Genomic DNA, 24,934 nt, shown 5'->3' with positions numbered 1-24,934 from the left:
TTTATTTTTGTTATACTGTATATATGTTTCTACTCTTGTTTAAGGTATCATACCTATGTAACTGTAAAAAATAATTAATAAACACAGGTTAGTAGTAAGTCATCTATAATTATCAAACTTGTAGGCATGTTAGGTATATTTTCAAGGTTAAACAGAGATATATTTTAGATAGATGATATTCAAACACTTCAGAGACCTACAAAATACAGCATTTAAGATGTTTTAATAACCTAAGGATTCTCATGAGAGTAAGACACATCTGCTCTTGGCAACACTAATTTACTTCGAAAAAGGATGATTGGCATCGAAGAACCTCCATGTGGAGTTTGCTTTTATTGTGCATAAGTAGTCACTGGGCAAGAAACTGCCTGCCCTTGCCTCAACTGCTAACAGTATGCTGTTCAAACTTGACAAGCAGGACATAAAAGGTGACTGCCAAACTTTGAAGACAGGGTAGGACAGTCCTTCAAAAATCCTGCTTCACAGAGAAGCCGGTCAGATATTCTAGGCCTATACGCTGAAGATGCATTTCCTAACTTTGCAGAGAAACCTTGAGTGACTGTCTGGGCAGCCAGATGTCTCTACTGTTTCTACAGTTTTGGAAGTTGCTTGTTCTGTATTGAAAGGGAGTGGGGCCCTTTGTTCCAGCCACCCAGCTAGTTTACACCTGAAATAATCAAACAGAAATTGTATTCATTTAAATTACTGCCTGGCCCATTATCTCTAGCCTCTTACTGGCTAACTCTCACATCTTGATTTAACCTATTTCTAATAATCTGTATAGCACCACGAGGTTGTGGTTTACCAGGAAAGATTCAGCATGTCTGACTTGGCATCTCCATGGCAGCTCTCACTGCTTCCTTCCTCCCAGAATCATTCTGTCTTCTCTGCCTACCTAAGTTCTTCCCTATCAGGACAAGCAGTTTCTTTATTGATTAACCAATGAAAGCAAACACATAAACAGAAGGACCTCCCTACACCATTTCTGCACGTTCTCAGATGGTAATATATACTTCTCAGGTCTTTGATGGGGCTGAAGCCTCAATAGTTATAGTTAAATTGTCCTTGTTAGCAAATTCAGAAAAATACACTCACAAAAGAAATGTAAAGTGCATAAGGTTGAGAGACAGAGATGCTTAAGTTGTTTATCTAAGAAGATGTTTTAAGGTCTAAAAAAATATTTTTAGGATGGTAATATAAGTTATGATAGAAAGAGGAACTTGTCTCTTCAGGAAGAGACCTGGTCAGTCATCCTCATCAATTTAGACCATGAAACCTAATAAGGACAAGTTCAACAGAACTGCCATATATGCTTCAGCATTGCCAGGGCATAAATTTCATTAATTTTTCATTCAATACATGTTATGACAGAAAATGGTTTAGGTATAAAACTTTGGACTCCCTAAGATAGGATAGGTAATACAGTAACACAGTACTTTCTCTGAATTTGCCAAATGCAGATGGATTGGACATTGTGAATGTGATTCTCATCTGATAACTGTTCTTACTGTATACAGTTTTACTATGTTAGAGTTAAAACCTTTCCTTTTTATTTAGACAAAAAGGGAAAAATGTTGCAGAATATTTATTTACACTGTAGAGATGTGTTTTTGCCTAAGGCTCCTTCTGATTGGTCTAATAAAGAGGTAATAAAGAGGTAAATGGCTAATACCTAGGCAGGAGAGAATAGGCGGGACTTCCAGGCAAAGAGAGAGAAACTGGGAGCAGGAATCTAGGCACACAATTTCACTAGCAGATTTGGAGAAAGCCGGAAGTGCCCTATTAAGAGGTCACAGAGTCATGTGGCAGAATGTAGATAAAAAAATGAATTAATTAAGTTATAAGAGCTAGTTGGGAAACAGTTAAGCTAAGGCCAAGCTTTCATAATTAATAATAAGTCTCAGGATCATTTGAGGGATGGTGGTCCAAATACAGTCTGACAAGAAAGCTTGCTACATACACATAATTAAAAATAAATCAACGACAAAAGCCTGCAACAACAGGATCAATCTCCAACCATTTGGTTATCAGGCTAAACCAAATCTCAAAGATCCCACTGGTGCTTCAGAACCATGCTCAGGAAGTGGCCCTCCTGCAGCTCCCTCCCAGTTTGTCTCCAGCTCCAGTTCCTAGGTATGCTTCTTTCAGAAAGACTGGATGAAAATGACCATAAAGAAACACAGCAAGGCCGGGCGGTGGTGGCGCACGCCTTTAATCCCAGCACTCGGGAGGCAGAGGCAGGCGGATCTCTCTGAGTTCGAGGCCAGCCTGGTCTACAAGAGCTAGCTCCAGGACAGGCTCTAAAAAAGCTGCAGAGAAACTCTGTCTCGAAAAACCAAAAAAAAAAAAAAAAAAAAAAAAGAGAGAAACACAGCAAGCCTAGGAGATGGTCCTCTGGGTAAAGTATTGCTACACAGTGTGAGGTTCAGAGCTTGGATTCCTGGAACCCATGTGAAAACCCAGTGTGGCAGCATATGTATTAAAACCCCAGAGCTGGGGGACACAGACAAGGGCAGATCCCCGAGGCTCACTGGCCAGCCAGCCTAGCTGGATCTATGAGCTCCAGCTTCAGTGGAGAACTCTGCCTCAACAATTAAAGGAGGAAAAAGAGAACTGATGTCAACCCCTGGTCTCACATGTCTGTTACATGCATGTGCACATAACCTCCACAGCATAAATCACACACCACACTACACACAGAGAGAGAGAGAGAGAGAGAGAGAGAGAGAGAGAAGGAGAGGGATGAAGAGGAGAGAGAGAGAGAGAGAGGAGAGAGAGAGAGAGAAGAAACAGTCAACCTTGAACCACTTTCCAGAACTTCTACACGTGGCTAACAGTTGCTACAGCTCTCACACATCTATGTTCACTGCCTCAGTCCAGATGCTAAGAGCGCCAGAGGCAAATGACCCTCCCTACCATACTACTGGAAGGTTATCCATGCCTGATTACACTAAAGTCCGTGTGACCATATCATAAGAAGGACCCTTCTGTTTAGAAGAAACGTGGGAGGTAATGGTCTAATTAACCCTGACCAGGATGCTTTTTACCACCAATGATAATGATGAGGGACTGTCCTTTTTAAAACGTGTCCTAAGAAACTGGTGCCACAGACCTCATAGGAAAAAAAGCACGTATGTACACATATGTCTAGTTACACACAATTCTAGGTGAGGTCCGACACCCCACCCACCACAGCCGCACACTAAGTCCTGCTCTGGAAACAGAATGAAGGGACTCAGCACACTGCTGAGAGTCGGTCCAGAGAAAGGTGGCTTTTTCCTTTACTAACATGTTGTACTTGTTCATTAAAGAATGCAGGATCATGGAGAAGCCAACACGGCTGAGCCAAGACCACCACTTGACCCCAGGCACACAGATATCTGGGCAAGTAATTCAGCAATTCCTGGCTGGAGGCCAGGTGTCTGGCAGGCATACTGCACCCCCTGCCTCACCTTTCATGTCCACCTGGTTTTCAAATCGGTCCAGCGACAGAGTGACACAGCGCACCAGCATGTTGGAGTCCACCAGCGAGCTGTTGATCTGCTTCAGGAACACCTGGAACTGAAGCAGAGATGGCACTCACTGGCTGGGGCTGCTGGCCAGGGGCCACTGATCTGCCCCAGCTCCATTACTCTGAATGTAAGATACACTAAGGGGCCTGCTGTCCCTGGGGGGCTGCTAGGATGCTGAAGCCCGCCAAAGTTTTCAACCTAACATTGTTAGGGTCCGGCTCCACAACACGACAGCGTGGGTGTAGTGAACATCTGCTCACTGCCCATTGGATCCCAGAGAAGCAATGCTGCATAAGCAATGCGGCAGCAAACACCATGGAGCCCCCGGGCGAGCCTTACCTTTGCATCAGTGTTGATGTATTTATTGAATCGCTTGAATGCATCGACGTTGAACTTCATCAGCTCTCCCAGGAGGTCAAAGTAGCTCTGGAGTACATCCCTCGACTTGCACTCACTGTCCACAATGCAGTATAAGATGTGCTGGGGTGAGCAGGGGACAGGGTGAGGGTGTGCATGGGGCTGCTCCTGCCTGTTTGTCACTCAGGCCTGGCTGGCTTGCTTCAAGCCAGCATCCAGGTGGATGAAACCTGCTACTCTCTAGGTTCTTTGCTGAGGCTACTTGGTGGCTCCAAGGAAAGAAAGAGCCAGGTGAATAACCTCAGCAGAGGGGCACTGGGTGGGCAAGGAGTATTCACTTTGCAGGGCTCGCAGATGAAGCTTCTGACCTGCTCTGCAGCCACTTTCATGGACAAAGTGTCTGTCTCCAGATCTAGCAAGGATTGCTGTACGAGCACTAGGGCCACTTAAGTAAACGAAGGGCAGAATTTAAGTGCAGTATACACATTTTGACCCTAAGGGCTGTCTTTAGGTTTATCAATGAGACTGTTTAAAACATAAGAATCAATAAATATTTATTGAGAACAAGAAGCCAATTTAACTCCTGTTTTCACATTTTCCACTTTTGTTTTCTGGTTGTTTTTTATTTTCCCCATATTTCCCTTTCTTCCTTCCTTTCTTTCATTGGTGCTTTGTTTATTTGAGACAAGGTTTGTCCTGAACTTGCAGAACCCCTGCTTCTGCTTCTGAAGAGCTGGGGTTTCCATCAAGCTCAACTCACTTTCTTGAACTTACATTGATTTGGCAATTATTTTCCTTTACAATTTATGGGCCAGTTTCTTATTCATAGTAATTAAAAAAAATAAACAACAATAACAAAACCAAGTGTAACTCAGCCATTTGCTCCCTATGAATCTGCTTTTTTTTTTTTTTTTTTTTTGCAGGTCACTGATAAATATGGGAATATTAACTTGTAGTCAATACCAAATTATCCTCAGGGTCCAAAGCCTTCTTGGGCAACTCTATAGTCTATATTCCTGCATGCTGACCCGAGTCCCTCAGTCACCTATCAGTACTTATAGGGAGCCCAGAGCTGGCAACCCAGGGCAAACACTAGAGCAACGTGCACTTGGGAAAACCAGACTCTGTCCCTGAGCAAACTACTTAAGGCTCAGGATGAGAACTCAGAGAAAGGGGCTAGGGAGGACGGCCACCTGACACCCCAGTTCCTCAGCCATACCTCCAGAAGGCCTCGCTTCAGCAGGAACATCTGGTCTGCATAGGAGGTGGTCCCTCGGAGGAAACTTTCCACAGCCCGGGCTTGCCAAAACCTGTGACCCAAATGTTGACCCCTGACCTGGGTGGCGATGGCTGCCCTCTCCTGGTCAAGGTTCAATCCCCCAGGGCTAGAGTTGTCTGCAGCCAAATATCTGACATTTATTGAACATTTTCTAGTCTTGGGCCTCATCCTTGGATCTTTAGGACAGAGCAGTGAACAAAGAGTTGCTATCCTCCTATCAGGGCGCTCACAGCTCAGCAGGGACCCGTCTTTCATGCGGCTGTACCAGAGAGGGTTTGCATGGCATAGGTAGTGGCATGAAGGCTCAAAGAGTGGTCACTAGTTTAGTTCCATGTGAAAACACTTTAGGCTCACTCTCAGAAGACTGGAAGGGCATGAACTTTGGAGACAGGGAGGTGTGTGGCCAGCAGTAGGGCATGTGTGGACAAGTCACTGAGCTGGTCTAAAGAGAAAACAGACACCGAGTAGCCCAGAGGGCTCGGCTGGGATCCACAAGGGAAGGTCTGAATAGGAAAGGCTGAGGTGACAGAGACCCTGTAGGGACAGAGCCTTGCACCCAGGCCTGCTGGGATCCCTCCTGTCTGTGGTCTTCATAACTTTCCCAGGTGGCTAGGAACTCTGCAGCCTCTTCCTTGGTGCCTGGCCACCTAGCAGATGGCTTCTGGGGCAGCTGCTGGATCTGTTTCTTCCCATGCCGCACTGAAGCAGGTTTCTTTCTTTTCACGCTTATTTCTTATAATCCCAGATAATGTCAGACAGGCAGGGCCTGGATCCCATTTTTGCCCTACCTCTTTAGTGCCAGCTGGATGAATGCTCAGTCACCTCCTGGCATACCCTGTTAGTATGTGACAGGGGTACACATACTTACCCACTGAGTCACATGAAGCCAGTAGCAGTGAGGCCAACTTCCCCCATTGGTGATGGCTCTTAAGGAGTGGATGAGAGACTAGCCAACTGGGAAACTCTGGCTCCTAGACACCCTAAGAAGCGCGCCTGTCCACAGACTCACCTGAATGAAGACTCTGCTGGCTCCTTCTTCATGACCTGCAGCAGCCGAGTTAGTAAGCCCCTCTTGCCATCACACACCAAACTCCTAAAATCAAAGGGACAGGGCACCGGTGACAGATCTGAATGAGCTAGCTTCCTGTGCTGGAGCAGATGGGTGACAGAACAGGCGAGGCAGGGATGCTCTCTTGCTCCACCCTGTGCCAGGACATCAGAGACTGCAGCTGTCAATTCAACAGCCAGGTGCATTTCTATTGCATAGGCCAGTTTTCTCTCCTCAGACTGGCTGGCAAGAGGCAGAGGCACATCCGGGGCCAGACACGGCTGAGAACAGCCAGAGGAAGGGCCACTTATATCACAAGTGGGTTTAATCCAGGCCACATCAGAGTATGCCAGATGGAACAAAGTCTGTACCAATTGGGCAGGGCCCAGAGTTCACTCTTCTGCCCCAGGGTCATTTCCAGCTGAGGCCCCAGTTTCTTGTCTATGAGGCAAAGGCAGAAGATAAGAAAACGACTAGGCCTGTCATGGTGGCAGGTGTCTGGGCCCTTAAACTCTCTTCACACAGCAGTTCCACTTCCATCCCCTGCAGACACCAGAGCAGCGCTGTGTTCATCTTATCAGGATGTTGGGGAGTTAATGGCTCTGGTTGCTGGATAAGGTCCATAAACTCCTGTGAGCCTGGCATGTCACTGTGCTGGTCCCAAAGATGAGGCAGACATAGCCAGCACACAGGACTTGATTCTTGGCAGGGGGTAAAGAATCTGCTTATCCTGGTACAGCTGCCACTGGGCAGGGGATGAGAAGGATGACAGCAAAGGGGCCATTTGCATGGGACAAGGTGGAGGGAGAGACTGCAGCTACCTTTGGCAGGAGGCCACTCAAGACCTCTGTCCTCTCCATACAGAGAGGAAGATGATGATGGCACTTCCTTCTGAGAGCTGCTGTGATGTTCAGTTAGGAATGCAGGAGATGTGAGTATCTAGCACATGAAGCCAGTGGGGCACGGTAGCTACGCGTGAGAAAGGGCAAGTATGCACACCTGTGTGTGCCCTCCTGCGAGCCCTGTAGCTACAGCTGTCCCCCACCAGGATCACCTGTCAGTGTTGAGGACAGCTTCCACCTCAGGGATGTTGGCTTTCAGAGAGATGGCACTGAGTTCATTTAGCTCCTGATTGTTGAGCAGCAGGTACTTGTTCCTGAAACAAATGGGTTCAAAGGGTAAAGGGCAGGGCTGGGGCTGCTGAGCGGCCCTGCAGTGGGGCAGTAAACTCTGCCCCTGCCGTGGGGAAGAGAAGCTGAGACTCCAGCAGCCTTCCACACCTGCTTGCCACTCACTACCAAGGCCCTTCCCTCGGCATCTCCAGGTCTCCATCGTGTGCACTGGACATTTCTATATGACTTCTCAAAGCCACCGGCAGCTCAGCATGTCCAGTCCCATCTGCCATCTTACTCTGGGAGCCTAGCCCTGCTGCAGCGTTCTCAGTGGTCAGAGTCACCTAAGCAAGGTCTGACAGCTGTGACAGAGCTGTCCTCTTCATCCAGGCTTGTCATTATGGATCTATGCAGCACAGAGCCAGCATCCTCAGCTGCTTTCCACAGGAAGGGAACTCTCACACGGTTCCTTGGGTGGTTTTCAAAACAGGGCTTGGACCCTGTCACTATTGAAAATGCTTCCCCTAAACCCCACCACTTCAGGTGTGTAAAACCTGGGAGTGAACACGACTCAGAGGCCTTGGGCAGCCAGGCCCCTCTGCAGACACATTACACACTGCGCAGCTCACACCCACACCATCTGGCCACTCTGGTTTTCATGACCATGCCATGTCCTTCCTGCAGGGGCTTCTCCACATGTGGGCCTTCTGGCTAGAACACTCTCTCAGGCTGCCTCTTTGCCCCACTCAGGCCTCTGCTCACAAACTGCTTCTGCAGTAAAGCGTCACCGGGCAGGAAACCTGCCCACTGTCCTTTCACAGAGCTGAGCTCTTCTTCTCCCACACGGTGCCCATCTGTCGCCATGCCCTCTCACTGGTGACCTTCTCTAATGTTATACTTCCTTCCCAGATGTCCCCTTCATGACAGCACAGGCCAAAGTATTTTCATTCCTCACTGCATCCTCTGAGCCAGGCATACAGAAATGCTCATTTGAGTTTGATAAAAGCTAGGAACAGACAGACAGATAGACAGACACCCACACCCACACACACCATCCCCCCCAAAAAACACCCAATGATAAAAAGAAAATGAGTGCAATTCTGTAATAAAAATCTGTGCCTTCAGCCACAGATGCTCTCACAAGAGAGAATCACAAAAGAGATAGAGGCTCCAGGCCACACTGCCCTTGGGCATGTTCTATTAGCTTGTTCAATGTTCCAAAACTTTAAACCAACATTTAAAAGCCAGGTTAACTCCCAGCACTGTGAGAAAACCAAAAGGACAAATTCCCCACCGTTAACTCATCCTCTAAGGTGTTCATGGATGCTTTAATTTCTGGCTTTCTTTGGGACACCAAAAAAATAAATGAATGAATGAACAAATAAACAAATAAATACATAACTATCAGAAGCCATGTACCAGTATGCCCACTTCTTTGTGCACACATAGTTGTTGGGTCACCGAAGTCCTTACTGTAAAGCTAAGGCCTACATCACCAGCTTTTCCTCCCTCCCTGCACTGTTTTCTTTATAATGGACAATTATTTTCTTGTACATTCTCCACTAAAAGCTTAAACATTAAAAACCAAAGATTAGAACATCTCAAAAAGTGTGTGTGCTGGAGGAGGGGTGAACACATTTCACTGTGGAAGTGGGAGTCCCTGTGTTTTCAGTCAGGGCTCTCTGAAGCTCAGGGGCCAGTTACTGAAGAAATGTGTTGCTCCAAGGACAATGAGAGGCAGCCACTTCTGTCCTTTCGGGGGGGTGGGGGGAGGGGCTGTGAAGATGCAGGAAAAACCCAGTTCTAGATGAAGGAAAGGACAGCCACACCAGGACACTGGGTGGCTCCTGCCAGGCCTTTGAGTCAGAAGTCAGAAGAGGAGGGGAACTGTCTGGAGAGTCTACCTCCAGGGCACAGATACTTACTCATGGTGGTCACTGAAACTCTGGAGAAGCCTCAAAAACTGGATCTTCAACGTAATGTCCTATAACACACATTAAAGCTATATTAGTCAGAATACTTCTATATAAAACAAGCGCGGACTCTGGTGACATCCCTGTCTTGAACAGCAGGGGTTTTTCTTTAGCTGAAAAGTCAGACATTCATACCCGACCAGTGCCAAGGTAAACGAATGCAGACCTTTTATGCCAACAATATTCTAGCATAGCAGATTCAAAAAAAATCACTCAAGTCCCTTTACATGTGAGGCTAACTTAAAAGCTAAAATGAAAACCTGTAAGAATCAGAAAGACCAGGCCCAGAGAACCTGGGCAGAGATGCTTGGGAGCTGAGGGAGATAAGTGGATGAGACAGAGGCCAATAAGGCTATGGCTTCAATGTCCTGCAATAACCAGATAGAGCCAACCTGTGAACCAGAGAGCTGGGCAAGAAGCCTGGCCCACTTAGGCTTGGCTGGTGGGAGCTTCCCAGGAGAAATAAGCAATCCTAATCGAGGAGCAGGGCCAGGAAATTAAACATAAATACAGAACAGGCTCCTCCTACTGCAGTAGCTCAGGAGCGTCCAGGGTAGAGGCTGCACAGGTCCTCCCAAACATCCCAAAATGGGAGACATGCTCCCCTAAGGGTGTGAAACTCCAAACACAAGCTAATGGCATCACAGGAGCATCTCCAAGGGACCAAAGGAAAATAACTGACAAACCATTAAAGAGATAAATTGCAAAAGGAAAAACAGAAGATGTAGTATGTTTACACAGCAAAGACCAAGAGATTTCTGAGTAAGTCAGACATGTTATCTAGACATGCAAACTATAGTCTTTTTAAATTATTCACTCAGATGGACAGAAGAAAAGCATCTGACAAGGCCAAAGAGAACAACAAAGTGGGAGGCAGGCATTGAGGAAATGCAGTGCAGGAACCCAGGGCGCCAGGCTCTGCTGGCTTCACAGACTTCAGGTCTTGGAACACTTTCCTGCCAAGGGGCTGGGGGGTGCTGCTCTGAGGCCAACAGGCACAGGACCTTTATCACCCGAGAACACAGCAGCTCAGAGACTGTGACTCAGTCAGGATCTCCTGAAAAACTGAGTGGCAAAGGATGCCTGATTCTCAGTTTAACGTTGTATCTGGGTCCCCTGAGAAACAAAAACTTCCTCTCTGCTCTCATCTTCAAGAATGAGACACTCAGGGTCAGCAGCAGCACTTAAACAGCTAACTCCTAGTGAACATCCTGCTGCTCCCAGGTCTCCTGCTTACCGGGCTACAGTCACAGTTCTGGTTGTGACCATGGAGGACAAGGGCAGAGGCTGAATGCTTCCTCCAAATCAGTTTGTCAAACAAATTATTGAGTCCTGGGATCAACTTGAACTCAGCAATCATCCTGTGGACCTGTGTGAGGAGGGAAGGGAAATAGTGAGGCCACGGGGAGACGGATGTGTGCCAAGATCAGTACAGACAGCCACCTCAGGATGAAGAAGAACTGAGTGCTGCCACTTAAAGACAGCATCCATGCAGCTTCTTACCCTGACTGCACAGAAAAACGCCCCTTAAAAATGTTTGTGTGTGGTGTACAAGTGAGTGTGTGCACACGTGTGCTGGTGCCTTCAGAAGCAGGAAGGGCATCAGATCCTCTGGGGATACAACTCACCATGGAGTGTGCCATCCTACTTGGCTTAAATTTTTTTTGTTTTGTTTTTTAAGACAGGGTTTCTCTGTGTAGCCCTGGTTGTCCTGAAATTTGCTTTGTAAACTCAGCAATCCACCTGCCTCTGTCTCCCGAATGCTGGGATTAAAGGCATATACCACTATGCCCAGCTAGAAAATTGTTAATTTTAATTGGAGACATGGCTCAGTGGTTAAAAGTACTGGCTACTCCTCCAGGGGACCTGGCTTTGGACATCTACACAGCTGTTCAAAACCTTCCGTAACTCTAGTCACTGAGGCTCTACTACCCTCTTCTGGCATTTGAGGGCACTACACTACACACACAGTGTATAGACAGCCAGTTAGGCAAAACACCCAGACACATAAAAAAAGAGACATGATGGTCTTTAACTTGTTTTTGTTATTGTATGTGTATGGATGTTTTGTCTGCATATACATCTATGCATCATATGTGTGCTAGTGCCAATTAAAGCCAAAAAAGAGTGTCAGCTACCCTGGAACTGAATTTATATACAGTTGTGAACTGCCATGTAGGTGCTGGGATTCAAACCTGAGTCTTCTGGAAGAGTAGCCACTCTTAAACACAGAACCATTTCTCCAGTCCCAAGAAAATGTTCTTAAATCACAAGAAAAAACCAACCTCATCATATGGAGAGACATTCGTATCTCAAACAATCCTGATTTTCCAGACAGGCAAAAGAGTCAGAGTCTTAGCTGACTCCGGCACCTGTGACTGTCAGTTCACAGCAGGTGCTATTTCAGGAGGGTCAAAGATCAAGAGGAAGGATCTAGTGGAGCAAGCAGATCGCTAGGGACAGATCCTTCAGAGCACCTTGTCCCTGGCCCCTCCCTGTCTTTTTCTCTGCTTTCTGGCTGTCACAACAGGGACTGTTCTGTTGTGGACCACTCTTCTTGCCACAAGATACCTCTAAAACAATGAGTCAAAATAAATCTTTCTCGTCCAGACTGCTTTCCATAGTGACATAAAACCCTGATTAAAGAAAACATGCTCTGCTTAATAAGAGATTCTAACTGGAGCTCAAAAGATCAGAGTACCATAGAGAAGCAGACCATAGAGACAGACTGCTCACGAAGCTTGGGAAGCTTGGTGTGGTAGCATATGCCTTTAAGCCCAGTATTTGAGACAGGTGGATCTCTGTGAGTTCAAGGCCAGCCTGGTCTACAAAGTGAGTCAGGACAGCCAGGGTCACACAGAGAAACACTGTCTTGAAAATCAAAACAACCCAAAAAACCAAACCGACAACAAAAAAAGTCTATTCATGAGGTTTCAATGGACACAGAATATAGAGGTCATTCCCAATACATCCTGGTAAATAATTTTTATATTTTTCCCATATCATAAAGTTTTATGGGATGCCGAGTTTAAAGGTGACAGGCTAATTAGGAGGAGGAAATTTTAAGACAGCATAGCATTTGGGCTGTGGCATGGTTACTCCTGGCTGCTTTTAGCTAATTTTACAGTGAAAACTGGGAACAAAAAGCATAGAAGAACTTATAAAGCAAAGTGGGTTAGCCAGAAAAAGAAGGAATTGAAAGTTGTGGATAAAGAGGATGTGGTTGGGAAAGAGACCGGTGGCCATTAAAAAGAAGACAAGCACCATGCACAGGACTAGAGAGCACAGGTTGAATGGTTTCTCTGTGGAGTTTCGGCCTAACTTTTATCTAGCCCTTCTTCGTCAGTCATCAGGGCCCCTGACTTTGGTTCCCAGCATCCATGTCAGGTGGCTCACAACTCCAGCTCCAGGGAATCTGGTGTCCTCTTCTGGCCTCCATGGGAACCAGCACATATGTGATACACACACACACACACACACACACTTTTTTTTACAAGGCTTATAACAGTGAAAGGCTTGGTGCTCAGTTGCTCTACTGCACCTACATGACAGACCTTTTCTTAAAAAAGATAATGTTTTAATTTTTTGAGACTATAATTACATCATTTCTATTTCCCTTTTCTCCCTCCAAACCCTTCCATGTATACCTTCCTTTTCACTCTTTCAATTCATGGCCTCTTTTTCTTTAATCGTTGTTATAGAAATATATGTGTATATACACACACACACACACACACACACACACACTTTTTTTTACAAGGCTTATAACAGTGAAAGGCTTGGTGCTCAGTTGCTCTACTGCACCTACATGACAGACCTTTTCTTAAAAAAGATAATGTTTTAATTTTTTGAGACTATAATTACATCATTTCTATTTCCCTTTTCTCCCTCCAAACCCTTCCATGTATACCTTCCTTTTCACTCTTTCAATTCATGGCCTCTTTTTCTTTAATCGTTGTTATAGAAATATATGTGTATACACACACACACACACACACACACAATTTCTGAATACATAAATACAACCTGCCGAGTCTATGTATTATTACTTCTATGGACATTTTCAGGGCTGACCATTTGGTATTAGATAACCAATTGGTGTGCTCTTCACAGAGTCAGTTTTTTTTCCTCAACATAAGGTTTCTCTGTGTAGTTCCTGTACTGGAACTCACTATGTAGATTAGACTTGTCTCTGCCTCCCAAGCACTGGGATTAAAGGTGTGCACCACCACGCCTGGCATACAACATACGTCTTTAATCTTACATTACTAAAATAAAGGTCTTCTCTTGGCCTGCACAGTTGCTATCTAGAACTGTTGCCTGAAGCCCAGAGCAGATGCTCCAGGCTCTAGAATCAGTCTGGTTTCCTTACAAGGAGGCAAATAACCCACAGCCTTTGCTGAGCTAGAGTGTGCTGTGCCAAGAAGGCCAGTGGAGGTGCACCTGGATACCCACAGGCTATGCAGCGTCTGCTCTTACCCCCGCCCCCCCCCCCCCCCCCCCCCCCCCCGCTCTGAGGCTAGGGAGCACCCACCTGGTTTCGCTGACGTCCCATCAGCAGCACACAGAGGACATAGAGCACTTCCAGTTTGTACATGATCTCATGCATAATCTTCATGGACTGGGGCAGCTGGGTCCTGGCTGAGGTATGTGGCAACACATTCTCCTCCGAGGTGCCTAGAGGGGGGAACACAGAGGAGGCTGGCACAGCCCCCGTAAGATGGGTGAGGCACGGCTCCTGAGGAAACTTGCTCTACTCACACGTGTGTTGTGAAGAAACTGGGATTAAGGAGCCATCAGACCAGACTCAATCCTCATTAGACATTTTAAAAGCTAGGAAACCTTCTTATACCCACAAGAGAAGCTTAGAAACCTAGGGAAGGCCTCGCAGTTCTGTACTCTCCAACATCAGGTGCAGCATTCCCACACAGCCACCAAGGCAGCCTCTCCCTGTTCTTGTCAGCAATCAGACAGTCAGATGCCTGGCAGCAAACTGTGGAGAACATTCTCCAGGTCTGCAGTGGCTAAGTGCTGTCTACATCGCTAACAGCATGAGGGACTCTCTGACAAGATTTCCTTTAGGTAATCGCTCTCATTCACTTCATTACCCATGTAACAACAGTCCAGCCCTGGATTCTTAGGAAAAGCTCTGACAATGGATGATGATGCAAGATGACAGGTAGCGGCATGGCACAGGAGCACAGAGCACAGATGCAGAGCCAGGCTGCGGTCTAACCCCAGGCCTGGCTGTGTGGTGTTGGGGAAGCTGGATGACTTCTTGGTGCTTCCTAGTCATCCTCTTTCGTGAGACAGCAGTGACGTCAGTAGCAACTCCCTGCTGCTGTTATAAGGATGGAAAGAACTAACATACAGAAGGTGCTTAGAACAACACCTGCACTAGTAAACAACACGCAAGGATGGTAAATAAATTAAAAAACCAGTTCCGCTCTGCTAATGCTTGCCTGTTGCTTAATTTAGAAATTAAAAAGGTTAACTAACACGAACTGTGCCTATTAATAGGACATATTATATGAAGCTTTGATAAGATAGACACATACATATACATTGCTTAACAAATGATTTAATAAGTTAAATATTATCTTCTCAAACATCCAAAATTCTTTAAGTTTTTTGGGATATAGGGTAATATAGTATATACTTGTTTTCTATAATCACAGGGCAATAACCCACTGGAACTTTCTGTTTTTATTTTTATTTATTTATTTGGTTTTTTGATATAGGGTTTCTCTGTACAGCCCTGGCTATCCTGAAACTCACTCTCTAGATCAAGATCAGGTTATCTGCTAACTCAGAGATCCGCCTGCCTCTGGCTCCCAAGTGCTGGGATTAAAGGCGTGTGCACCAATGCCCAGCTTTTGTTTTTATTTTAATTAAATTAAATTAATTAATTAATTTGAGGGAAGGTCTCACTCTGTAGGCCTGGAACTTGCTATGTGGCTCAAGACAGCCTTGAACGCAGACATCCACCTGCCACTGCTTTCCGCGAGATGCTGTCATACTGAGCAGACGGGGACTCCTCATTGCCATCTAACTGTAAGTTAGGCACTTGTGCTCTCTTTTTGGGTCTGTGTGCACTGCCTGGAAACCAAAGTGTCAGCAGGCAAAGCTAAAGAAAAAATTATCACTAAAAGCAATTCTAAGTGAGGAAATGGAATCCATTTAGTATACTTTTCTCTACACAGGAGAAAAGCATGATCCACTCCATCCCCACTGCGATACCCTCACCAATGGCCAGAACACTGGTCTGAGGAGACTGGGTGGCAGCACACAGACTCTTGCCTTGAGCCTTTTTTTTTTTTTTTTTTTTTTGGTTTTCCAAGACAGGGTTTCTCTGTATAACAGTCCTGGCTATCCTGGCTCTGTAGACCAGGCTGGCCTTGAACTCACAGTGATCCACCTGCCTCTGCCTGGAGTGCTGAGATTAAAGGCCTGAGGCATCACCGCCCGGCAGAGCCTTGAACATTCTTATTTAACCTGGCTCTGGAGAGCTCTGAAGGAGGACACGGCTGTGGGAGGAGGAGGTCCAGACTGGGACAGCAGTGCCGGAAGTAATGAGTATCCATGTGGAGAGGGCAGTTCATGTAAGTGCACACAGAGAGAAGGTGGGGTGGGGTGGGGTGGGGAGTGAGGAAGAACATGAGTATGAATTGTTACCTTAGAGTTTTATTTGTATTTTTTAATGATTAAAGTTGTTGGGCAGCTTTTCATGTGTGTTCAGCCATTTTTTCCTGCTTGGAGAAATGTCTATTTAGATCCCTGTCTGTATTTTGGAATGAGTTGTGGTTTTATTCCTCCTCTATGGGTGTTCTTTATATGCTTTGTTTTTAAATTCATGTGCACGTTCATGTCTGTGTGAGGCCAGGAGAGGGCTCTGGATCCCTGGGAATCAAACTCAAGTCCTCTAAAAGAGCAATAAACAGCCAGGTGATGGTGGCGCACACCTTTAATCCCAGCACTCAGGAGGCAGAGGCAGGCGGATCTCTGTGAGTTTGAGGCCAGCCTGGTCTACACAGCAAGTTCCAGGACAGCTACAGAGAAACCCTGTATCAAGAAGCAGCAGCAGCAGCAGCAGCGGTGTTTTTAAATGCTGGGCTATCAGCCCCCACGTTCTTTTTATCATTTAATTAATTAACTCTTTTGATCAGTACTCGGCACTGAACACAGGGTCGCACATGTGCTAGATAAATCACATCCTTTGACTTCTCTATACATTCTATATTCAAGTCCCTTATTACATATGTGGTTTGCAAAACTGTTTTGTTCTGTGGGTTTGCCTTTTCTGCTTCTTAGTGATGTTTTATTTTGGGTTTTTTTTTTGTTTTTTTGTTTTTTTTTTTTTTTTTTTTGGTTTTTCGAGACAGAGTTTCTCTGTGGCTTTTGGAGCCTGTCCTGGAACGAGCTCTTGTAGACCACGCTGGCCTCGAACTCACAGAGATCCGCCTGCCTCTGCCTCCCGAGTGCTGGGATTAAAGGCGTGCGCCACCACCGCCCGGCCTTAGTGATGTTTTAAAAATTTTTACGAAGTCTACTTTATCTATGACTAATCTCCTCGCTGTGTTCAGATGGCACATCTGTTGAAACCACGTGAAAACTCGTCAGGAAGACCTTCCCTTCTGTGTGCTATGCACTTCATATGCTTCCCAAAGGCACCCTGCATACCTGCCTAAAGACTAACAATGAGATCAGAGACATGAAAATTGTCTTCAGCATCCCTTAGGAAAACCTATATGGGCAACAGGCCACATACACTCCAAAGGAGGCTGCTAAATTGGATGATGTAGAAGTTTCTTTGGCAGGGGGATCTTTATATCTATATACATAAAATATTAACTGTAACTTTCTTTTCTTGTGATCTCTTTGATTTAGGTATAATGGTAAGACTCTTTTAAAAGAATAAGTTGAGAAGTATTTGCTTTATGGAAAAGCTTAAATGTTGGTAGAATTCACCAGTGAAGCATGTGATATAGGGTTCTTAACCTGAGCTGCTTTTGCTTTCCTAATTCAATCTATTTATTCATTATACAAATTCAGATTTTTTTATTTCTTCTTTTCATGAAGTGAAGTGGAATTTATTATGTTTTAATACAGTCCTGGTGTAGGACCACCTTAAGGAAAATACTGTAAGCAACTCTTGAGTCTCCACAAAAAGGAGACCAACAACTTCTCCAAGGGGCCCAGAAAAAACCTTACCACTCAGGGGCCCCATAGAAAGTACCTTGATTGTGTTCAGACTCCTCACTGGCCACTCTCATCAGGGCGTCCAGCACCAGCGCGTTGTCTAGCCACGTGTACCACTCCTCCAGCTCCTGAAGGAAGCTGGCTGTGCCCGTGGACTCTGACACTTTTCGAGTTGCCAGTTTGCAAAGCCGTTCCACGAAGCCAGGGATGCTGAGGAGAGCAGCTGCAAGGAGAGAAAGGGAAGGAACTTACAGAACAGCTCTGCAGCCCTGAACCATGACAGGGACCACTTGCTCCTTTCATTGCTGTTTCCTTCTGTTGGGACAGAGTCTCCGGGGCCCAGGCTGGCCTTGAATTCCCAATCCTCTGGCTTCTACCTCCCAAGAGCTAGGATTATAGATATGTGCTACCCCATCCAGTCAGGAAAGACTCTACTGTGATAGCAGCTAGAGCTATCCTCTTAAAATACCCAGGGGCTGGAGAGATAGCTCAGAGGCTTAAAGAGACTGCTCTTCCAAAGGGTCTGGGTTCAATTCCCAACACCACATAGTAGCTCTCAACTATCTCTACCAGTTCCAGGGGATATGATGGCCTCTTTGAGCACCAGGTACCCATATGGTTCACAGACATACACGCAAGCAAAACACCCATATACATAAAATAATAAACCATAAGTAGCCAGGCATGTTGGCGCACACCTTTAATCCACCCCTTGTACCATCTAAGAAGTTGGCCCTCAGAGCCAGTCTAGCCTAACCAGCAAGCCAATTCTTCCCCCATTCCTCCCTGCAGACTACGGGGAATCTGATGGAGGTGTTTTCTCAACTGAGGTTCCTCTTCCCATTTGACCCTAGCTGCACGAAGTTTACAAAAAACTAACAGGACAAGGTCCCCAGTGAAGAATCTTGCCTCAAAATTCAAGGTGAACAGCCCTGAGGAAGAATAGCCGAAGATGGTGTCTGGCATATGCATACATGCACACACACACACACACACACACACACACACACAAATCTGTATATATTCAATGATATTCTTTTTTGTAATGGTACAAATATGGAGATCACTAAATGTCTATCATCAACAAACTGATCATATATGCTAGCTCCATAGAGAACACAACAGACTCTTAAAAAGATGACACATTTTTTTAAAATATTTATTATGTATACAATATTCTGTCTGTATTATGTCTGCAGGTCAGAAGAGGGCACCAGACCTCATTACAGATGGTTGTGAGCCACCATGTGGTTGCCGGGAATTAAACACAGGACCTTTGGAAGAGCAGGCAATGCTCTTAACCACTGAGCCATCTCTCCAGCCCGATGACACATATTTTTATATAATTCTCCAAAAAAAACTTGTTAAGGAGAAAATACAAATTATTAAACAATATTGATTTAAGCTCATCCCCCCCCCCAAATTTAAAGAACAGAAGCCGGGCTGGGGTGTAGCTGGGTGGTGAGCACATCCAGGCTGCAGTAGGCCCTGTGTTTAATCCTTAGCACCAGGAAAGAAGAATGGAAGCATACACTCTGAGTTTCACAGGGGCTGCTTCTGAACAAGACAGGATAGAAACAACACTTCAAAGACTGGGTGTGGTGGTGAGGATGGTTAAGAATGTTTGCTGGCCTTCCAGAGAACCCAAGTTCATTTCCCAGCACCAGCAATGAGAGGCCTCTAACGCCAGTTTCAGGGAATCTGATACCCTGTTCTGGTTTCTAGGGAAACCTACACATGCATGGCATACACAACACAATACACATTTTAAAAAACAAAATAAAATCTTTAAAAATAACTGGTTGTGTTCAATGCAATACCCATCAAAATCACAGCAAAATTCTTCAAAGACCTTGAAAGAATGGTACTCAACTTCATATGAAAAAGCAAAAAACCCAGGATAGCCAAAACAATCCTGTACAATAAAAGAACTTCTGGAGGCATCACAATCCCTGACTTCAAACTCTACTACAGAACTACAGTACTGAAAACAGCCTGGCATTGGCAAAAGAACAGACAAGAGGACCAATGGAACCGAACAGAAGACCCGGATATCAATCCACACATCTTCGAACACCTGATTTTTGACAAATATCAAATGGAAAAAAGAAAGCATGTTTAACAAGTGGTGCTGGCATAACTGGATATCAACATGTAGAAGAATGAATATAGATCCATATCTATCACCATGCACAAAACTCAAGTCCAAATGGATCAAAGACCTCAACATAAAGCCAGCCACACTGAACCTTATAGAAGAGAAAGTGGGAAGTACACTTGAACACATTGGCACAGGGAACCACTTCCTAAATATAACCCCAGCAGCACAGACACTGAGAGAAACAATTAACAAATGGGACCTCCTGAAACTGAAAAGCTTCTGTAAAGCAAAGGACACAGTCTACAAGACAAAACGACAGCCTACAGAATGGGAAAAGATCTTCTAAAAAAATGAAAAAGAAAAGAACTGGATTTGAAACTATTGTGGAATATTCCTTTACACTGTGTGAAGATACACCACTATGATTGGTTTAATAAAAAGCTAAATGGTCAATAGCCACATAGGATTTTGGGGCAGAGAGAATGCTGGAAAGAAGGCAGAGTCCCAAGTCAGAGGCAGAGGAAGCTGGATGTATAAGAGATAAGGTAATAAGCTATGAGTCATGTGGTAGCATGTAAATTAATAGAAATATGTTAATTTAAGTTGTAAGAGCTGGTAAGAAACAAGCCTAAGCTATCAGCTGAGCTTTTATAATAAGAAGTCTTCATGTAGTTATCTGGGAGCTGACAGGTGAGACAGAGAAAGATTCGCTACAGATGGTGTCCAACGTTGAGGGCATCTATTTCTGTATAAAACCTGAAAAAGCTTTAAAAAAGGCTTCAAACATACAAAAAAAAAAAAAAAGGAGCCAAATGTGGCTTCCTAATCCTACAAAGAGGTTATGCTTTTGTTTCCACAGAAAATGAAAGACTGTTGATTCATTCAAGGTTGACAGAGATCAGGTTTGATCAAGGAAGACCCCCTGTTTTCTGAAGTGCCAAAAGGTGTTACTCAAGCTGCTAGGGGAGAACAGCCATCTTATTCAGCTGTGGCTCCTGTATGCTACACTACTGACCAACCAGCAAAAGTGCCCATGGGTGTACAAGTGGCAAGTCAATAGTGGGGTAACTAACTGCTTGGTTGGAATGGAAATGGAAACTGCTCCATGGGAGGGACTCTATGTTTGAGGCTGTAAGCCTGATCAGAAACCAGTGGCCATATAGGTCACAGACCACAGGGGGAAGCTACTGCAGCTGTTTTTACTAAATGGACACAATGTGCCTATTAAACAGGTGCTCTCAGCTTTGGTCGGAGGCTCCCTTTTACAGCTGGCAGTATGAACTGCACAGATTCATAACCAGTCAAAGTGCTGAGAGCAAAAGATGCCTGAATGCCATGCCAGAAACTGGAAAGAATGTAAGAGTGATAGAGAGGCCGGGCGGTGGTGGCGCACGCCTTTAATCCCAGCACTCAGGAGGCAGAGGCAGGCGGATCTCTGTGAGTTCGAGGCCAGCCTGGTCTACAGAGCTAGTTCCAGGACAGGCTCCAAAGCCACAGAGAACCCCTGTCTCGAAAAACCAAAAACAAAACAAAACCAAAAACAAACAACAACAAAAAAGTGATAGAGCAAGGAGGGGAGGGAAAAGGTTGCCATCTTGGGTGCACAACACTGCTGCTGCGTTCTCGATCTCACAGCAATTCTGCTACCATAACAAGACCTGCACACCACTGCTGACCAGCAGCATGTCATGGGCTGGGAAAGAGCATATAAGGCCTCATTATCCCTAGGACTTATAAGCAGATAACAATACCTAAAATGGAGGGGCCCATTAGCTATTTGAGTATCTATAGGAAATTAATTGTTGCTGGGGGAGAGGAAAGGATTTTCTTAGTGGTATAACCACTGGTAAGAGACCAATGTTCTTGCAAATGAACCCTCTTCTAGGATCCTGTAAAATAACAACAACACAACACTCCAATAAAATGTAATGACAAACACACACACGCGTGAAAACAGTAAGGGAATGGGATGGAGTGGGAGGGGAACAAGAGAGTATGAGGAAAGGCTATGATAAAAGCACATTATACACGTATATGAAAATGTCATGATGGGCATGGTGATACATATTTTGAATCTGAGCACTTGGGAGGCAGAAGCAGATGCATCTGCCTGTAAGTTGGAAGATAGCCTGGTCTATATAGTGAGTTTCTACATAGAAACAGGGCTACATAGACAGCTTCTGTTTCAAACCCCCCCCCCAAAAAAATAAATAAATAAATAAAATCACCTTATTACATTAATTTATGTTAATATAAGATGAATGAAACAAATACTGAGTGTGGTGGTGCAGGAGAATCCTACGTACAGGGACAGCCTGGGATACATAACAAAAACCTGCCTCAGAACAAAGGAAAACCCACTTACCTTCAGTTTCTAAGGTTTCTGTAAGAAATGCTTCCTAGCAGGAAGAAAAAGGATGAGTGTTCTCTTCAAGGGGAAGAAAAGTTGGAGCAATTACTCAGCCCTATTTCCCCTGGACCACACTTCACTCAGTAACAAGTAAGACAGGCTCTGATGAGTACAAGAGACCATGATCAACTCTAACGACTGGGTTTAACCTGGCTCTACCTTTCCATCTTTAAATGAGACAACAAGAGCATATTTGCTTACACAGCTAGCATCAGATTTCCCTGGGATGACAAGAGATACCAAGAGCAGCAGTTGCCATAAGAACAGCTGAATCGAACTGAACCAAAGGAAGGGAACTACAATGTACCTTTCTTAATCTGTGGGTTTTTCTAAGCCATGTAGCACAGAATCAAATATTAACAACTAGGTATTTCATTATATCAAGATATCACTGTTAATTTTTTGTGTGTAACTGTAATAGGTAATGTTTTTAACAAGTCACCATCTAGTGGTTGGGGATGCAGCCCAGTTGGTTAAGTACTTGCCTACCAGGAAAGAAGCCCTGGGTTTGATATTCCCAGAACTGCGTAAACTGGACATGGTAGCATATGCCTGTGACCCCAGCACTAAGGATGTGATGGCTGGAGGATCAGCTATCTAAGATACATGAAAGGTTCAATGCCAACACAGGTTACATGAGACCTTGACCAAGAAAACACACACACACACACACACACACACACACACACACACTATATGCCAGGTGCAGTGGCACATTGCCTGTACTATTTATTTATTTATCTAGAGACAGGGTTACTCTGTGTAGCTCTGGCTGTTCTAGAACTTACTCTGTAGAGCAGGCTGGCCTCGAACTCACAGAGATCTTCCTGTCTCTGGCTCCCAAGTGATGGCATTAAAGGCATGCACCACTACCACCTAGCAAAGCTTGTGTTTTTGCTACTCAGGAGGACAAGGTGGAAAAGATCAAATGAGCACAGGAGTGTGAAACCAGTCTTGGGAGGTTTCTTGGGAGACTATCTCAAAATAAAAAGTCATCTTGTAGAACACTGAATGAAACATATGGGATTTGTCTCAAAAGAACTCAAAAGTATTAGGGATGTAACTCAGTTAACAGCATATGTTAAGTATGCATGAGGCTCTGAATTCAATCCCATCATTAATACTCCAACCTTTTCCCTCAAAAAACAAAAACAAAGAACAAATAAAAAAAAAAAAAAACCAAAACCTGTGAAGTAGGGAGTTAATGGAACAGAGGCAAAACAGTATAAGCCATTGGTTGAAAATAATTGAAGCTGGGTGGTAAGTAAACATGAATTATAGGTATGTTTTCTCTACATTCCCAAGTGTGAAGTTTTCCATAATTGAAAATTTAAAAGTAAAATTCAAAAGAATACATGAAAGAAAATGGCTTCTTTTTTAGATGATATTTGTATGTGTGTGTGTATGTGTACCCCATGCATGCCTGGAGCTCACACATGATAAGAGAGGGCATTGGATATCCTTGAAATGCAATTTCACGTGATTGTGAGCTGCCATATGGGTCCTGGGAACTAAACCCTCTATAAACGAAGCCAGTGCTCTTAACCACTGAGCCATCTCTCCAGTCCCTTAAGGAAACTTCTTTAAAAATAAATTACTTTATGATTATTACTATTAATACAATAGTAATGAAGCAGCTTATTTTAACAACATCACAAATTAAGTACCCATTATAGTTTGATAAATAATTTGAGTTTTTTATACTCCGTGAAACAGGGTTTGATTTAATTTAAAAATTAGAATTGCTTTTGGTCGTGAGCCTAGCCTTTAACGGCTGAGCCAAATGGATAAAGGAAGTGTGGTACATTTGTACACTGGAGTATTACTCAGCTGTTAAAAATAATGACATCATGAAATTTGCTGTCAGATTGATGGAACTAGAAAAGATCATCCTGAGTGAGGTACCCCAGATCCAGAAAAACAAACATGGAATGGACTCACTCATAAGTGGATATTAGTCGCTAAGTAAAGGATAATCATGCTACGATCCACAGACCCAGAGAAACTAACAAACAAACAAGAAGGGCTCAAGTGGGGGTGGGGGGATGCTGGAATGTCGGGGTGAAGGGAAATAGAATAGACACTGCTGGTGGGGAAGTGGGGAAGGGATGGGAACAGACGGATCAGGTGCGGGGAGATGGAGGGAGAGAGTACTGCGAGAGACAACTGGATTGCGGGGCATCTCTGGGAAGAGCAATAAACCTACTGCAATGGAAACCCTCAGGGATCTGTAAGGGTGGCCCTAGCTTAGACTCCTGTCAATGGGGAATATGGAGCTTGAATTGGCCAACTCCTGTAACCAGGCAAGACTTCCAGTAGAGGGACTGGGACACAACCAACCCAGTCACAAAATCTTCGACCTACAATTTGTCCTGTCTACAAGATGTGCTGGGGTGGCACAGAAATTGTGGGAATGGCCAACCAATAACTGCTTCAGCTTAAGACACGTACCACGGGAGGGAGCTCACCCCTGACACTTGCTGGAGGGCCAGAACCCAGAGGCAAGATAGCCAGAGACCTAGGATAGAATCAAACACAACTAGGGGAAGAAAACAAAAACAGTCAATGAAATGATTCCTAATGATATTCTGCTGACTCACAGACTGGTGCCCAGCTCAGTGATCATCAGAGAGGCTGCACCCAGCAACTGACGGAAACGGCTGCAGAGACCCACAGCCAAACATCAGATAGAGCTCAGGAATCCTGAGAAAGAGGGGGAGGAGGATTGCAGGAGGCAGAGGAGTCAGGGACAGCACAAGAAAACCACAGAATCTACTAACCTGGGCTCACAGACACTGAAGAGTCAACCAGGGAGCCTGCATGGAGTGACCCTCTGAACATATGTGACAGTTGTGTAGCTTGGTTGTCTTGTAGGGACTCCTAACAATGAGAACAGGAGCTGTCTCTGATTCTGCTGCCTGCTGTTGGGACCCTTTCCTCCTA

General features: G+C 44.9%; 1 protein-coding gene across 2 annotated transcripts in view; it reads right to left on the bottom strand.

Annotated features, from left to right (window-relative positions):
• LOC119814092 (transient receptor potential cation channel subfamily C member 4 associated protein) overlaps nucleotides 1–24,934 on the bottom strand; it is a 73,402-nt gene that overhangs the window by 6,708 nt on the left and 41,760 nt on the right. Inside the window, exons 8-16 of one of the 2 annotated variants that reach the window (XM_038329393.2) lie at nucleotides 17,518–17,703; nucleotides 13,816–13,982; nucleotides 10,519–10,650; nucleotides 9,234–9,292; nucleotides 7,251–7,352; nucleotides 6,158–6,241; nucleotides 5,089–5,179; nucleotides 3,852–3,992; nucleotides 3,453–3,561 (exon numbers count right to left, since the gene is read on the bottom strand). In XM_038329393.2, coding sequence (XP_038185321.1) covers nucleotides 3,453–3,561; nucleotides 3,852–3,992; nucleotides 5,089–5,179; nucleotides 6,158–6,241; nucleotides 7,251–7,352; nucleotides 9,234–9,292; nucleotides 10,519–10,650; nucleotides 13,816–13,982; nucleotides 17,518–17,703 — 1,071 coding nt within the window. The remainder of the gene's footprint in view (nucleotides 1–3,452; nucleotides 3,562–3,851; nucleotides 3,993–5,088; nucleotides 5,180–6,157; nucleotides 6,242–7,250; nucleotides 7,353–9,233; nucleotides 9,293–10,518; nucleotides 10,651–13,815; nucleotides 13,983–17,517; nucleotides 17,704–24,934) is intronic. The other variant, XM_038329394.2, reaches the window with a different exon arrangement.

The sequence above is a fragment of the Arvicola amphibius genome, chromosome 5 (genome assembly GCF_903992535.2).
Source record: "Arvicola amphibius chromosome 5, mArvAmp1.2, whole genome shotgun sequence".
Classification (NCBI taxonomy): Eukaryota; Metazoa; Chordata; class Mammalia; order Rodentia; family Cricetidae; genus Arvicola; species Arvicola amphibius.
This window is presented reverse-complemented; position numbering and strand designations above follow the sequence as displayed.